The 14,749-nt window shown below is 32.1% G+C and overlaps 2 protein-coding genes across 3 annotated transcripts in view; one reads left to right on the top strand and one right to left on the bottom strand.

The window, feature by feature from the left end:
- Nucleotides 1-5,795, top strand: part of LOC149374096 (putative histone H3.3-like type 3) — a 166,572-nt gene extending 160,777 nt beyond the window's left edge. For both annotated transcript variants that reach the window (XM_089594389.1, XM_089594388.1), the window contains one exon: nucleotides 5,457-5,795. In XM_089594389.1, the coding sequence (XP_089450515.1) occupies nucleotides 5,457-5,628 (172 nt within the window). In that variant the 3' untranslated portion in view covers nucleotides 5,629-5,795. The remainder of the gene's footprint in view (nucleotides 1-5,456) is intronic.
- Nucleotides 1-14,749, bottom strand: part of mRpL46 (mitochondrial ribosomal protein L46) — a 378,489-nt gene that overhangs the window by 107,906 nt on the left and 255,834 nt on the right. The window lies entirely within an intron of this gene.

The following is a 14,749-nucleotide window of genomic DNA, read 5'->3' as shown; positions in this document are numbered from 1 at the left end:
ATAAGTTTTTTCTTTTAAGTGCGTAATTCCCTCGGGGGTTATGAGGATAGTATATACGAGTAATGAAAATTTACTTACCAGATCGCCGTGACGGAGATCAGCATAACAATTCTACCTATTGTTACGTGGGATTCTCGGTGCGGGAATAAATTGAAGCGTGACTTGTTGTTACTTATACTTTATTAGAGTTACTTATAATTGAGGGAAGTTATGCATGTATTATCGTCTCGCGTACTTCGTCCTTACTCTCTCGCGTCTCTAGCTGATCTCCCTGTCCCTTCTCTCTCCCTTTTCTATCACTTCTCTTCTCTATTCCCCTACCTTTCAGGCCCAAGCCAGCAAAGGCGCACGCACGCATATCTATATGCTATCGTACGTAACACTATCTAAAAATCTGGAAGATTCAAGAGATTACTATAAGGTTTATAATGAAAATCTTAGCTCTTACTTAGTGAATTGTTTATTTATCGATTTTGATGCTGCTTTGATCTCGATAAACATTCAGTGCCATTTTCTAGACGCCTAAAATTGTATTCATTAGATGCACTTAAATTTTTCTTTCCACTTCTTGCGAATTTTGGCATCGTTAAGACTTTTGTGAGTCCTAATCTCTTTTTTTTTTTCAACTTTATTAGGTTGTAATATATATTTGTTGGCAAGGTAATTTGACGTTCGATGACTATGAAAAGGATCAGTGAGCTTCTCAAGTAAACTCTTTGTTGACTGAAGTTTCCAGCAAACGTGATTGCTTCTATACCTCATCTTCTCTGGCCTGTTATTGTAGCACCACACTAATCAGAAGGAAAACTACAACGTTCAAAGTTTTGGAGCTTGTTGTAGAGCTCTTTCCCAAAGTCTTCTGGTATAACGTCAAAGACGTTGGCGTCTAAAGCACCTTTTCTTTTGCGGACTCAGTTGTTTTGGTGATCTAAGGTAGAGAGAGTGGTTCGTGATGCTTGCCCGTTAAAGACTGTACCGTTGGCTTTATTTTTCCTTTATAGCTGTTCGGTTCTTCCAGCGCAGACCTAGGAAAGGGTCGGTGATTCCTGGTTGAATGCTAAGAGTCGATAGGGTAATGCAGGGTCATCGGTCACCAGGGTTCCCATCCTTGCGACGAAAAACTCCGCTCGTGACGTCTGCCAGTGAATGACTGACTTGGTTTAATAGTGGCCAGCTCTACACAGTCTTTTGGTCGATGAATCGTTCCCGGAAATGGTAATAAAAATGTCTTTATTGGCAAGGTAGTTAAAACTTCGATGGCCCTTAAAAGAACCGATGAGATTAATGGTAAAATAGGGAACGTTAATATTTATACTGGCCCTGAAAAGGCCTAGTACTACACTCACTGGCCACTTTATTAACTAACTAAAAATGAATTAATAACCCAGTTGCCTATCACCGAGTGACCCGAGGTGCTCACCGGCCACTTTGTTGACTAACAAAAAATTAAATAATAACCCAAGTGCCTATAACCTGGTGACCCAGGGTGATTACTGGCCACGTTATTAATTAAAAAAATCTAAATAATAACCCAAGGCCCTATTCCTAGGTAACCTGGAGCGCCTCATGGCCACTTAATTAACAAATTAAAAATTAATTAATAATCCAGGCGCCTATTACTAAGTGACGCATGACGCTTACTAGTTACTTTATTAACTAATAAAAAACAATTCATAACCCAAGTGCCAAATACCCAGTGACCTGGAGCGCTGACTGGCCACATAATTAAATAATAAAAAGTTAATCAATATCCTCATCGCCTATTTCTATGTAACCCAGGGCGCTTACTTATTACGTGATCAACTCATTAAAAATGAAATAATAAATTGCTTATTACCTACCAAGCCAAGGCACTTTTTTGGTTAAAAAAAATTGATTATTAACATGAGCACCTATTACTAGGTAATTGAGAGGGATTACTGTGCACTCCATTAAGTAATAAATATTTAAACAATGTTACAACAAACGTTATAAGATACTCAAAATTTTTTTTTTGTTTTTTGCGCAGGTTTTCGTACGCATTAATTTAAAATTAAACTAAACGTATCAGATTCTCTAAAATAATACTAAGAATTTTGTTTAGAGAATTATGAAAATAAATAATTACTAAATTACAAAATCAAAAGTAACTATTTTTTCTTATCAGAAATAATTATGCGTTTAAAATTTAATGTAAAACGCCTACTTTTTGGATAAAAAAATAAGAACTGCATCAATATATAAATAAAAAATAACTTTTTTCAAAAGAGTATTCATAAAGAAATCAGTAAAAACATAAATAAAAAAATGGTTTTGTCTATTCTACAAAATAATACATAATTAAGGACCCCTGATAAATTATTTATATTGTTATTAATCAAAAACTTATATTTACAACGAATCAATTTAACAGTTTCTATTTCACTCGATTAATTTAGTTGTTTGAAGTACTTATCATTTCAATTAAAAATTAAAAACGTAGGGTCTAAAGCGGCCTGTTCTATATGTATAGTATAAGGTACTCGTTGATTGAATAGTTCACTTATATTTGTCAAAAATAGATGGCTTTGAGTGATATAGGCGTTTGTAATATTGATCTATGTATTATTAACCAGTAAAGTGTCAAACTAACGCCTCAGATCATCTAGTGGTTGGTTCTTGTGTTGCTTATTAATTTTTTGTTTAATAAAGTGGTCAGTAAATGCACCGGGTCACCTGAGCATTGCCGTTAGTGTTAATTGTTAATTAATGTTTCAATAAAAAATGAAAGGTCCAGTAAGCTCCCCGAGTTACTTGGTGATCGGTGTTTAAATTATTAATTAATTTTCTATTAGTTAATTAAGTGGCCAGTAAGAACCTCGGGTCACTTGGTGATAGACGCTTGGGTTATTAATTATATTTTTATTAGGTAATAAAGTGGTCAATAAGCTCCGTGTTACCTGGTGATAGACGCTTGGATTATTAGTCAAGAAAGCAGCCAGTAAACTCCTCGTGTTACCTGGGGATAGGTGCTTATGTCATTAATTCAAGGTTTTGAATTTTCGCGTTTCATAATACACTGCAATCGGGAACACTAATTGTAACGTTGTAGTGTATGTTAGCTTTAAATGCATAACTATAATTACACTTATTCTGATGTCTAATAGTGTATCACTCAAGTCAGGTAACGACCTCCGACTTTGCAGCTGGCTTACTGAATAACAGATAGAATATACAAATATTTTTGCAAGTTTAATTTTGAATAATAAACTTTAAACTTACTTTAAAAAATTGGATAAAAGAGAAAACTGTCATACGAAACATTATTATAAATTTCTATCGTGATAGACTTAGTAGAAATTGATTTTTTTAGTAATATTTTGATGAAGAATAGTTCTATAACACTACTCTTCAAATTAAGATAATTTTCTGCTCGGTTTGAATATTTAGGAAAAATTAACGGCAATTGAAGTTAAAAAATATAATAACTCGTCCACAGAACATTTCAATATGAATAATAAAAATCATATACTTCTACGTATAATTAAAATCTTTAAATGAGATTATAAATCTTGTCATTTGTAAGAAATAAATGCTGTACAGTCACATGATAGCAGTTAAAAATCGATATTAAAAAAAAAGTGTTTGATATAGCGCTTATTCAATCTAATAATGACAAACAAAATATTTTTACAACTATATGCGTACAAAATGACAAAATTTTATCATAAGTTTTCCTTATTAAACGAGCAAAATGTATTTGTGTAAAACATTATACTCTAAGGATGAAAAAAATTGTATTGATGGTTTGGACTGGTATTGCACCCGTTAAACTTTTAAAAGAAATAACCACTTATAGAACTTTTCGTTTAACTTAAGATTCAAACAATAGTAAAAACGGCCTATAAGAGTCAGGTCTGTCCAAAAAGTATCGGGCCTACCTCTACAACTCTACGCTGTAGTCTTCGAGCGACCTCTGTGGTGCATAAACGTGAACAGTAAAGCTTTACGAACTCAGCGGTTGCTCGCTGATATCTTTCGGACGCATACTTCATGCGCAGTGCGTCTTTGTTTAGAAAGTTATTTTTGAGTTTGGTGGATTTCGTGATTGTTAAAAATGGCTAAAAAGCAAGATCAACGAATTTTCATTAAATTTTGCTTGCAGCTCGGAAAAACGAGTTCTGAAACTATTCAGATGATGCATAAGGCTTTTGAGAATGAGTGTATCAGCAAAACACGAATAAAATAGTGGTTTATTCGTTCCAAAGAAGGCCGTACTTCTGTTACAGTTGAAGCAATGTTAAGTCAATGTGGAGTATTTTTTTATTGGGAAGGTGTTGTGCCCCACGAATATGAACAGGTTAGGCAATTAATAAAGAATTTTACAAAGAAGTTTTTCAAACATTTGCGTGAAGCAGTGAGAAGAAAATGCCCGATCATTTGGTCAAGTGGTGATTGGCTCCTTCATCACGATAATGCGCCAGCGCATTTATCGAAACTTGTGCAGCAGTTTTTGACTAAACACAGATCGTATTACTGCGACAACGTCCGTTCAGTCCTGACGTAGACCCCTGTGACTTTTGGCTGTTTTCAAAACTGAAAAAACCACTTAAAAAACAGCGATTTGATGACAAAACGACGGTTAAGAATAATGCGACGAAAGAACTCAAGGCGATCCCTAAAAGTGAGTTCCAATACTGTTGCGAGAAGTGTAAACACAGCTGGAACCGTATTGTTCAATCAAATGGGGATTACTTTGAAGGATGCCATTTTCCGGATGATGAAGAATAACATGAGTGCAGAGTTGTAGAGGTAGGCCCAATACTTTCCACACAGACCTCGTACACTGGTCTCCTGATGTTGTTATAAATTAGGTTTTAATAAAATGTTTTATAGTTGAGATTTTTATACAATGTAAGAAATTTCGTATTTATACAAATTAATTTAATTTTGGAAATGCCTCTAAACTTGCCCAAGTATAATTGTTATAAACTAATGTAAATGTGTAACTTCTTAGAATTGTGCTTGAGACGGTCTGCACGACACAGCAATCAAAATGTAGTCGTTAAAAGGAAAAATAAACCAAAATTTTTAACAGTTAAAACCAGAAAATCTTTTATTTTAGTGATTTCGAAATGGAAAATTGAAGTTCGACAGCATTTTTCGTATTTTGCATAAGATATGCGTATGATAAAAGAAAATTATTTTTCCTTGTATGTTACTCATTATCACATAAAAATGCTATTTTGGCACACAAACTAATACCCACTATAGAATCTGTCACGACTATGACTGTATAAGCTTTTAATCAAGTTAAATAAAACGTATACTTTATCTAAATAATATACATTTGGTTGACTATTATTTTAAACATATTAGCGTATACTTTAGTGTAAAATTACAACATAAGATTATCTACTTTTTTATGTAATATAATGTTACTTGGATCTAATTTTTGTATTACATATTAAAAACATAATTTTTTTTTTTTCTTACAGAATACAAGCCATGGCGTTAGAAGCATTGCAGGAATCTGCTGAAAATTACTTAGTTCAATTTTTCGAAGATGCATCACTACTTTCTTTGCATGCAAAGAGAGTAACTCTTATGAGAAAAGATATGATACTTTTACGGAGGTTAAGAGGACGTAGTGATATTATCAATAAATAACAAACATAATACGTAACAATTCTAGAATTTCTGACGAAGAGCTTATGTTATCGACCTTTTAAGCATTATTTTAAACTATTTGTTGTAATTAAAGTAAAGTTGTTATTGTGTAAGGAACTTGTACAAACATGTTTTTTTTAAACTAATTTTATTAAATTGTATAAATAGTCATATGGGTTTCAATCCTTAATATGTTAGTTTAACAAAACATTTTTTATCTTTAAGACGTGATTTATAAAATGTTTTTCTCATGGAATCGAAAAAAATTTGTTTTTTTTTCAATACAATTTTAACTATTTCATTGACTTCTTTTATAATACCGTACACACATAACTAAATATAAATATACTTAGTACATAAATAAATGCTTATTCGTACTTATGAAAGCTGCTGTGTTAAGATGTACTAATTTTTAAGTGTTCGAAAAAAACGTTTAACGAAAAAAAGTAGTTTATTAAATAAATCATTTATTTATTAGTGTTATTTGTAATTAAGCCAAATTAATTTATAAAGAGTAAACTAAAATTTATACCAAAAATAAGTCATGAACCACACGATAAGACAAAGTAATCAACGATTCTATAACGGGGTTGCTCATAGTAGAGTGCGTAAAGGCGTTGGCTAGTATGAGGGAGTACGTGGGTTCAAATTCGTTTGGAATTTGTTTTCTTTCTTTTTTTTTTTTTAAGAGTTGGTTGAAAGAAAAAGAAATACAATTCATAAAATTTAAAATGTGTGGTTTGGTGGCGTTTGTGGTAATGTGGTGTACAGAAGACCGGTAGTACGTCAAAGGGGTCGGGACAAGGGGGGAGAGTCAAGCAAAATCCACTTTCGTTACACATTTTCTCAAGGTCACTAATTTAAAATCGTTGATTTACCTTATAGTGCAGAACGCGCTTACAGAAATGTAGCTTTAAAAATAAATTATTTTTATTTTGATTTCAGGCATTGTGAAAACTGTAAATTTTTAAATGAGATACGAGCCCGTAATGCTAATCTAGCCCCTTTATATCATACATAACTGAGAGAATACTTCTTTATAATCTGAAATCTATTGTACTTTTAGCATAAACCCTTTCTCAAATATTTAAAAAGTTATCAGAGCTGTATCTCTTCACATGACGTTATAATCGCTTGGGACATAAAGTATACCATTTTTTGTAGAATGACCCACATAAATTGTAGGAAAATATGTAAAGGATGCTATGTTATCACATTTTTTAAAATTTTTTCTGTAATTTCACTGACTATATGTAAGATTATGATGAATCAATAGGACTTCTCGTACATGATTTTGGTAAGTTTTTTTTAACTCGACTTAGAAATATTTTAGTAAGATATCTTAATAAAACTTCGTCCGTAAACCGGTCTTTTGTACAAGTTTTTTTTATTTTTGTTGTTGAACTTGTTCAATATAATATACGTGTATCAATTATTCAAGTGATGCGCTTGATTGTTGTCACGTAGTAAATCTCTTACTTCCTTCTGATTCTACTTGTAAAACTATAATAGTTAGAGAGCACGATGAACAAAATCATAAATTATATCGATTTTGAAAGAATTAGCATGATTTAGATCAAAATTCTATTAAAAGAAGAGGGTTTTTTTTTTGTACACTTAACATGTATAAAAGTATGATTTTTTATATTGATAAAAGTGTTTTACAGAAGATACGCCGTTAAATGTCTGTGAATTATGAGTGATTTGTAATTTTATTAGATAAATATTACAAACTTCCATAAAATTTTTTTTTTATGCATACTAAAAATCAAATTATTAACTGAACAGTAACAGATAGTAGGATAATATTGTTGTTTAATTTTTTTAATTTTGTAAACCATCGAACTCAAGGTTAGTCATCAAGTTGGCAAAAAAACAAAGAGATAGGAGAACCCCTTGGTGTACTATTTATCTGGTTATGTCTCAATTCTCGCTTGAAATACGGTAAACAGTACTTTTTGGTATACTAAGATCATCTTCTAGTTCTCTTACAGTCAAACGACAACCTGGTTTATGCACCACTTACACACGCTTAACATTATCTGATGTTTTTTCCGTTGCAGGTCGACTAAAACGAGAATTACTGTCAACAGCTGTGTGGTAATTTTCAAACTGCTTATAACACTCTTTTATTTGTGTTTCACCCGTATACTTTTCTTCCAAGGCTTTTTTGCAATACATTAATAGTTCCTTCACAACTTTTTCCTAGATTGAAACAAAATGTTATGCCAATCCGCTATTTGGTTCGTTCCGTCACTTTTAACAATGAACTACTTGACAGATACACGCTGAGCATTTAACTAACCTGCTGAGTGATTGGTGAGTTTGTGAGGAATGACTGGTGATGTTTGTACCTTACAGAAATTGCTTAACAACTAAATAAGAGTTCTCAAATACTCGTGATTATAACAAAACATGTGGTTGTTTCGTTGTACAAGATTTGCCTTTGATATTACCTCAGTGCCAGGTTGGTTCCACCAGTGAATTGAGCGATTCCTATTGAGTATTATAGGCGTTTGTGTATTTTTTAATGATAATCGCGTAGGTGGTCCACTTTACACTTGATTCAGTCGGATAGCGTAGTAGAAGCACTATTACGTGCATGCATAAATACTTTTTACGTATGTAAATCTTTTTATTGTTTGCTTACAGTTGTTCCCGACGAGGTTAATTTAACTTGGTTCATGCGTGACTCCGAGGTCACTATAACATATAAAAGAATGATAAAGAAAAAAATGCTTTAACTGTAAAGAAATGTATATCTTTATATATGTATGTGTGCATATCAAGATCAGAATCAAGATCAGAAAATCGTCTTCATCTTTCAGCTTAGTTACAAAAAATGGTGGCCAAAAATTCTTGAGCACACATACCTTAAGCTGTCTTAATAAAAGTACAAACAATTTAAGAAGTGAAACTGAAAACTAGACGTTGAAGAGTAAGAATATAAGAGTACGTACAGAAACACAAACTGCGTGAGACTGAACTAAAGTCGTACATGTATCATACAGCCGTGTAGCGATACTAGGTCTAAAATTTTCAGTACTGCACATGCAGGCAAATGCAGCTACGAGCGTCAAATATATATCTTACATTTTTTAATAGTTGATTTTTAACTAGAAAAAATTTCGACCTGCTTTTAAAAAGTTTGGATTTACTTAAATGATGGTTTAACCATACAATGTACTTTCAGACCTTCATTAGAATATAATATTTAATAATATTTTTTATTTTTCGCTGGAACCTCCTTACAAATACAAGGCATTCTTTTACTAAGCTCATAATGGGAGCACGTATGCAGAGTAACAAAATAATGCACTTATACGCACAGCTTTCAGAATAGGTACGTAATGAAAAAAATTTACTAAAAAATTAAAGTTTCAGAAATTTCATTCAGCATTAAATATTCAAGCGAAACTTTTGTACATATTGTACGTTTTTTATCTATTTTTAGGTATGAGCAAAACATCATGCACTCTATTCAATATTGTCTCTATCAAATAGGAATATTTTTATGAAAAACACATGACTGCGTAAAAATTTTTATCAATAAAAAATTAAAAACATAATAAAAAAAAATTTAGCCACATCTACAGTCTGAACCTTCATTTTACTAGAAAAGTACATTTTCAAATTTTTTTCCCAAAGCCTTAGTAGAAACTACTTCATTTTGCTTTACTACGCGTATTTCTCAAGGTAGCCAGGCTATCTCATACCTCACCTTAAAATTTAAGAAATTTATTTCATTTAAAAAAAATTAACTTTAGAAGGCCCCTCGTGCAGGGGTGCCAACTTCTTAGTAAATAAAAATAAAATACCGAAGTAGTTGGTAAAAATACCAATATATTTATACACATCCCTATATTATATCGTTGTACTAACGGAAGTGAGTCTCAGCCCCCCCCCCGCTCCCCCTCGATTCACATAGTTATTTGCTTGTTTTTATGTCATTTTTAATCAAATTTTACTTGAGTAACCCCCCCCCGCTCTCCTTCTCAGCTCCCCCTCTACCTCCCCCCAAAAAATACTTATTTATAGAATATTTTACCATCTAAAATGTTGAAAAATATATGTAATTTAGTACCCAAGTCATACCTCGTTATTAGGATTTTTCAAGTCACTGACCATAGGTCCCCCTCTGTCTATTCTTTCCCCCTTACTCACTATATGTCTCTGAAGGACCATAATTTGTTTAACTTGATTCAACTTTTACATTTGCAATCTCTTTATGGTCCATGTGTACTTTACCCAAATATAAAATTCTTGATTAACTAAGGACTTTATTAACAAAAAGACAGAATTCTGGAGAAGGTATAATAAAATAGACAAACACAATTAAGCTTTTGAAACATTAATTCATTCTGTTAATTTAATGTTCTGACATTTCATGTGTCGTTTTAACCTATCTGTTCTTTTAAAACCCTTTTCACATTTTTCACATATTTTTTTTCATGGTTTTTATGAATTAACATACGTCTCTTTAAATGTGACAATCTTTAAAGTTACGTATTTTTGAATTACTGATAAATTTCTTGCTAAACAATATTTTTAATTTCTGTTTTATTCTCGGATTCAAGTAGAAAAAAAATTTTTTTTGGATTCTTACATCTTGATAAAGCAACTTATAATTGTCCGTAAAAAAATAAAAATTTTTTAATATACAATCCTTAAGAATCGAAACTCTGTCCTTGTGATTTGTTGATTAACATAGAAAAATGCTAATACAAAGGAAAACTATTTTCTATAGAAGATAAAAGGTAATGACGATGAGGTGCCAGTATTCAATTATATTCTAGGAATACAAACTTTGCTTCCTTTTTCTTCTCCCGTTATTATTTCTACTTCTATATAATACTTAAATAATTTTGTTATTTTTAATCTTGTGCCATTACAGAGACCATTGGATGTACTTAAATTTCTTATTAACATTACTATAGCATTTATTTTTAATTTTAATTCGCATGTCGGAAGACCTTTTCTAATATTATTTAAAAACTATTGGAAAATTAATATTTATGTTATCATCTGTTTTATCAACTCCTTTGTGAGTCGCGCATTCTGCTGTTGTGAACTCATTCTTAGCCTGCATTGATAATTACGCGAGTAATGTCGTTAATTTGTCTACTCAATCTGTGAGCGAGGGGTTGTCGCGCGGAGCGCGCAGGGGGCGTCAGCCTGACTAGTATATATCTCCCTATATTATGTGATTATTTGTGGGGGGCATTCCACATATCACCATCACAGAACCTCCACAGCCCCCTCCCTTACATGTACCCCCCACAAATAAGCTGAAATTCATCACTAATTTGACATTTTCTAACATTTTCCTTAGACACCCCCGCGCCCAAACACAGTTTTGCCTGTCCCCCCACAGGCCCCTACACCATTTTCCTTACATTATGTAATGTATACTTGTTCAATGATGGAATGTTAATAAGTGACTTTCAATTTATTACCATAACCATCAACGATTTATCTATAAAAATCATCAAGTAAAGTCAACAAATTATGTAAAAATCTCTTTTCCAACAATATTTTCTATTTTTGTGTTTTTTTGCTTTTTTAATTAAATAAATAAATTATTTTTATTTTTGCATCTTGATAAAGCCACATATAATTGACCATAAGAAAATAAGGGTTTTTTGAAATATAAACCTACATTATCGAAACTTACAAAATAAACGGTAATGTTGAGGAGTTTCCTGTGTCGAAAGTTATTCTTGGAAGAAGACTCTATTTCCAATTTTCTCTCTAGTTATTATTTCTCCTTTTATATTATACTGTAACAATTTTGTGATTTGTAAACGTGTCCCATTACAGAGTCCATCTGATGTACTTAAATTTCTCAGTAACATCACTATTGTATCAATTTTTAGATTTAGTTCATGAGGTGGTAATCCTTCGCTAATATTGAAAACCATTTTCACCGGAAAATTTAAGTAAATATTAAAGTCTGATTTATCAACCACTTTATAAGTTGCGTTATCTGTACTATAGTAAGTTTAAATGTCTCCAGTTAATTTTTTAAGAATTTTATTATTCAAATAAAAGGTGTTCTCGTTATGCAATGTAAGTATAACACTATTCATCGAACCATTGTAGATATTAGAAAATATTTAAGAACATTCATCGTTTGAGATCTAATTTTTTAAAATGTTAAAAGTTTTTATGTCCCCTTCCCCAATTTTTACTTATAATTTTAAAAATTCTTTATCGTTAGATCGAATATTGATTTCTAATTTTAAAATTTAGAATAAGTTCCATAAAAATAAAGATTTAATAGTTTGTTCCAGTATAATTTTTCTATTACCGTTTTTATCACTTGAATAATCTGACAAAAATCACCTCCTAAAATAATTAATTTATTTCCAAAATATTATTCAGTATTAAATACATCTCTTAACGTTCTGTCTACTATTTTCAATGCTCTTCTTGAAATCATTAGAGCCTCATCCCAAATAATTAAATCAACTTCTTTTAATTTTTTTTTATCTGACTCAAATTCTAAAATACACTCTGTATATTATTAAGATCTAAAGGAAGTCTAAAAGTTCTAAGACTGGTCATCCCCTTTGGAAACAAAATTGATGCTATGCCAGTCCATGCCATTAACATGATTTTTTTATTTTGAGGAATAAAAAATTAATTAACATTTTGTATAAATAAGTTTTTCCTGAGCCTCCAGGACCATCTATAAAAAAAAATTACTTTTTTGTACACAAATAATATGAAATATATTTTTCTGGTCATTATTCAAACTTTTATGCATCGAGTTAAGCATTTTTTTACTGAAACGTATTTTATCATCTATATCTTCTTTTTTACTTTCAATTTTTTTTGGTATAGGCAAATTAAAGCATCCACATGATTTATCGTCTGATTTTAAAATTTGGTTAATATGTAAAAGAGCTAAGTAATCTTTATCATTAAGCAAACTGTTACGTGGGTAAACCAAAAGGTAAGGAGGTGCTTCGCGAGAACGATCAAAACCTTGGATTCTTAAAGACCTTTATTCAAGATACTTAATGATATGGCAAAGACGCGTGTGTGTGTTCCCGATTAATTGCCCGATATCTCCGAGTGTTCTCTTTGCTCTTCCTATCTGTGCGAGTCTTCCCTTCGTTCTGCCGGTCTGTCCGAGTATTCCCTTCGTTCCCCCGATTTTGAAGCTTGCCGGGCTTTATATTCCCTCGTTCCCCTCCTGTCGGTATCCTCTTGATAGGGTAGCTTCGTGGTCACCAGGGGGAGTTAGTATGATATGCCTAGCATATCGTACGTAACACGTCCGAGGCCACGACGTCGTCGCCCTCGACGACGCTGGCTTTCTGATGTTGGTGGTACTGAGCCTGTGGATTTGTTGCGAGTGTGCGTGTGTGTGCTGTATTGTATTCTGTTGTTTGTGTTGTTTATGTAGTTTAGTATCCTACACTTATTCTTCCATTCTTTTAGAGAACCACTGTTCCCTTTACATTTATATTTTTTCTTTCACAATCATTCAGTCTCCTCTCATCGTGTGCTAAGTGTATAACAATATTGTTTTTGTATGCGCTTTGCCTTACATTACAATTATATATGAAATTGCCGCGAAGCGGGCTTCTGTTTACGACTACTTTACATTGAGTGTGGTTTTACAATGTGCTTTTTTTTTTTTTTTTTTTTTTTTTTTTTTCTTTTTCTTATACTTTCACTTGCGCTTATTTATCAAAAAAGAGAGAAAAAAAATTTCGTACAACCTTATCATCAAAAGAAAAAAAAATTTTATTGTCCTACGGACTGTGCCCCTCGGTATAGCCGAGCGACTTCCGGCGCTCATTCTTATTTTTTCATTGTTAAAATGGTATTTGTTGTTATTATACTCATAACATTACTATTATTATTATTATTATTATCGCTACAACTACCAGTTTTTTTTTTTTTTTTTTTTTTTTTTTGACTTACAGTGATTTTTTCGATACTACATACTTAAAAAAAAAAATTCTTTCCTAGTTTAGTAGTTTTATCCTTCGGACTGCGCCCTCCGATATAGTCGAGCGACTCCCGGCGCTCATCCCCCGAGGCTCACGAATTCTAATTTTGGTCACCGACAATTCTAGTATCCGTCTAGAGGATCGCAGTCACCTTTCTGCTCTGAGTTCTACTGTCGGTGTGGTTTAAATTACTGCCAATTCTCGTGCTTCTTCTTGAACCTTTTGTTTTCCTGTGAACATTCTATAACATATCAGTAGTAGGGCCCTCCCGATGGTGAAGGCACTTATACATAAAAAAAAGAAGCCCCATGCCAAATTCATTAATCCCGTAATATATAAAGCTGTTAGCTATTAGTTACCAACCCTAATTTCTGTGGTAAATACTTGTCCTAACACTACTTATACTTCATCGATAGGTATTTATTTAAATGTATTACCGTATGTACCTTACCCTTTCTCTTATGTTTCCCCTTTATTTGGTTAGCGTTGAGCTGCGAGTGTGGCTCTCTCCTCACATATAAAGTATATAATAATAAACGTACATCTTCTAATTCTCTTTCTTTACTTTTTTTTGTACAATTATTGTAATTTATTTTAGTGTCTTTGTCGATGTGGGTATTTTTCTCCTAGTTGAAAAAAAATCTTCATCGTAAATATGTTTCATTACGTTATCTTTTATTTCGCATCGGCTCTACATCATAAGTCGCTTATTAAGTTTGTGAATAGTCGGATATAATATAATGCGCTCCATTTTGCCTGAGGGGTCATATAACATATTCAAGAACACTGTAGAGTCAAATAGTTTGACGATTGGTTGCCTTACATTTCACTTGTATATTTTTTTGGTCGAGACAAGCTTGGAGGTATGAATTGAAAAAAAAATAATTTTCTGGCAGTGAAGTTTTGACCCGTATCGTACATATTTCTAATACTTTTCACCCATACATTTTTTTATATTATGTTTCCCTAATACTCCTCTAATCTCTTTTCGTATGTGGTCAGATTTGGGAAAGGATTTATAAGGGTATTTTTTTTGTCAACAACCACTCTTGACGCCGTAGACGTATTTGCTGAGTTAGTTTGCTGCTTTTTCGATATTCTTTTTTTTTTTTTTTTTTTTTTTTATTTTTTTTTTTTTTATTTTTTTTTTTTTT

Source organism: Copidosoma floridanum, unplaced genomic scaffold (genome assembly GCF_036245765.1).
Source record: "Copidosoma floridanum isolate Cflo_tuat_1 unplaced genomic scaffold, Cflo_Japanese_pri ptg000021l, whole genome shotgun sequence".
NCBI lineage: Eukaryota > Metazoa > Arthropoda > Insecta > Hymenoptera > Encyrtidae > Copidosoma > Copidosoma floridanum.
This window is presented reverse-complemented; position numbering and strand designations above follow the sequence as displayed.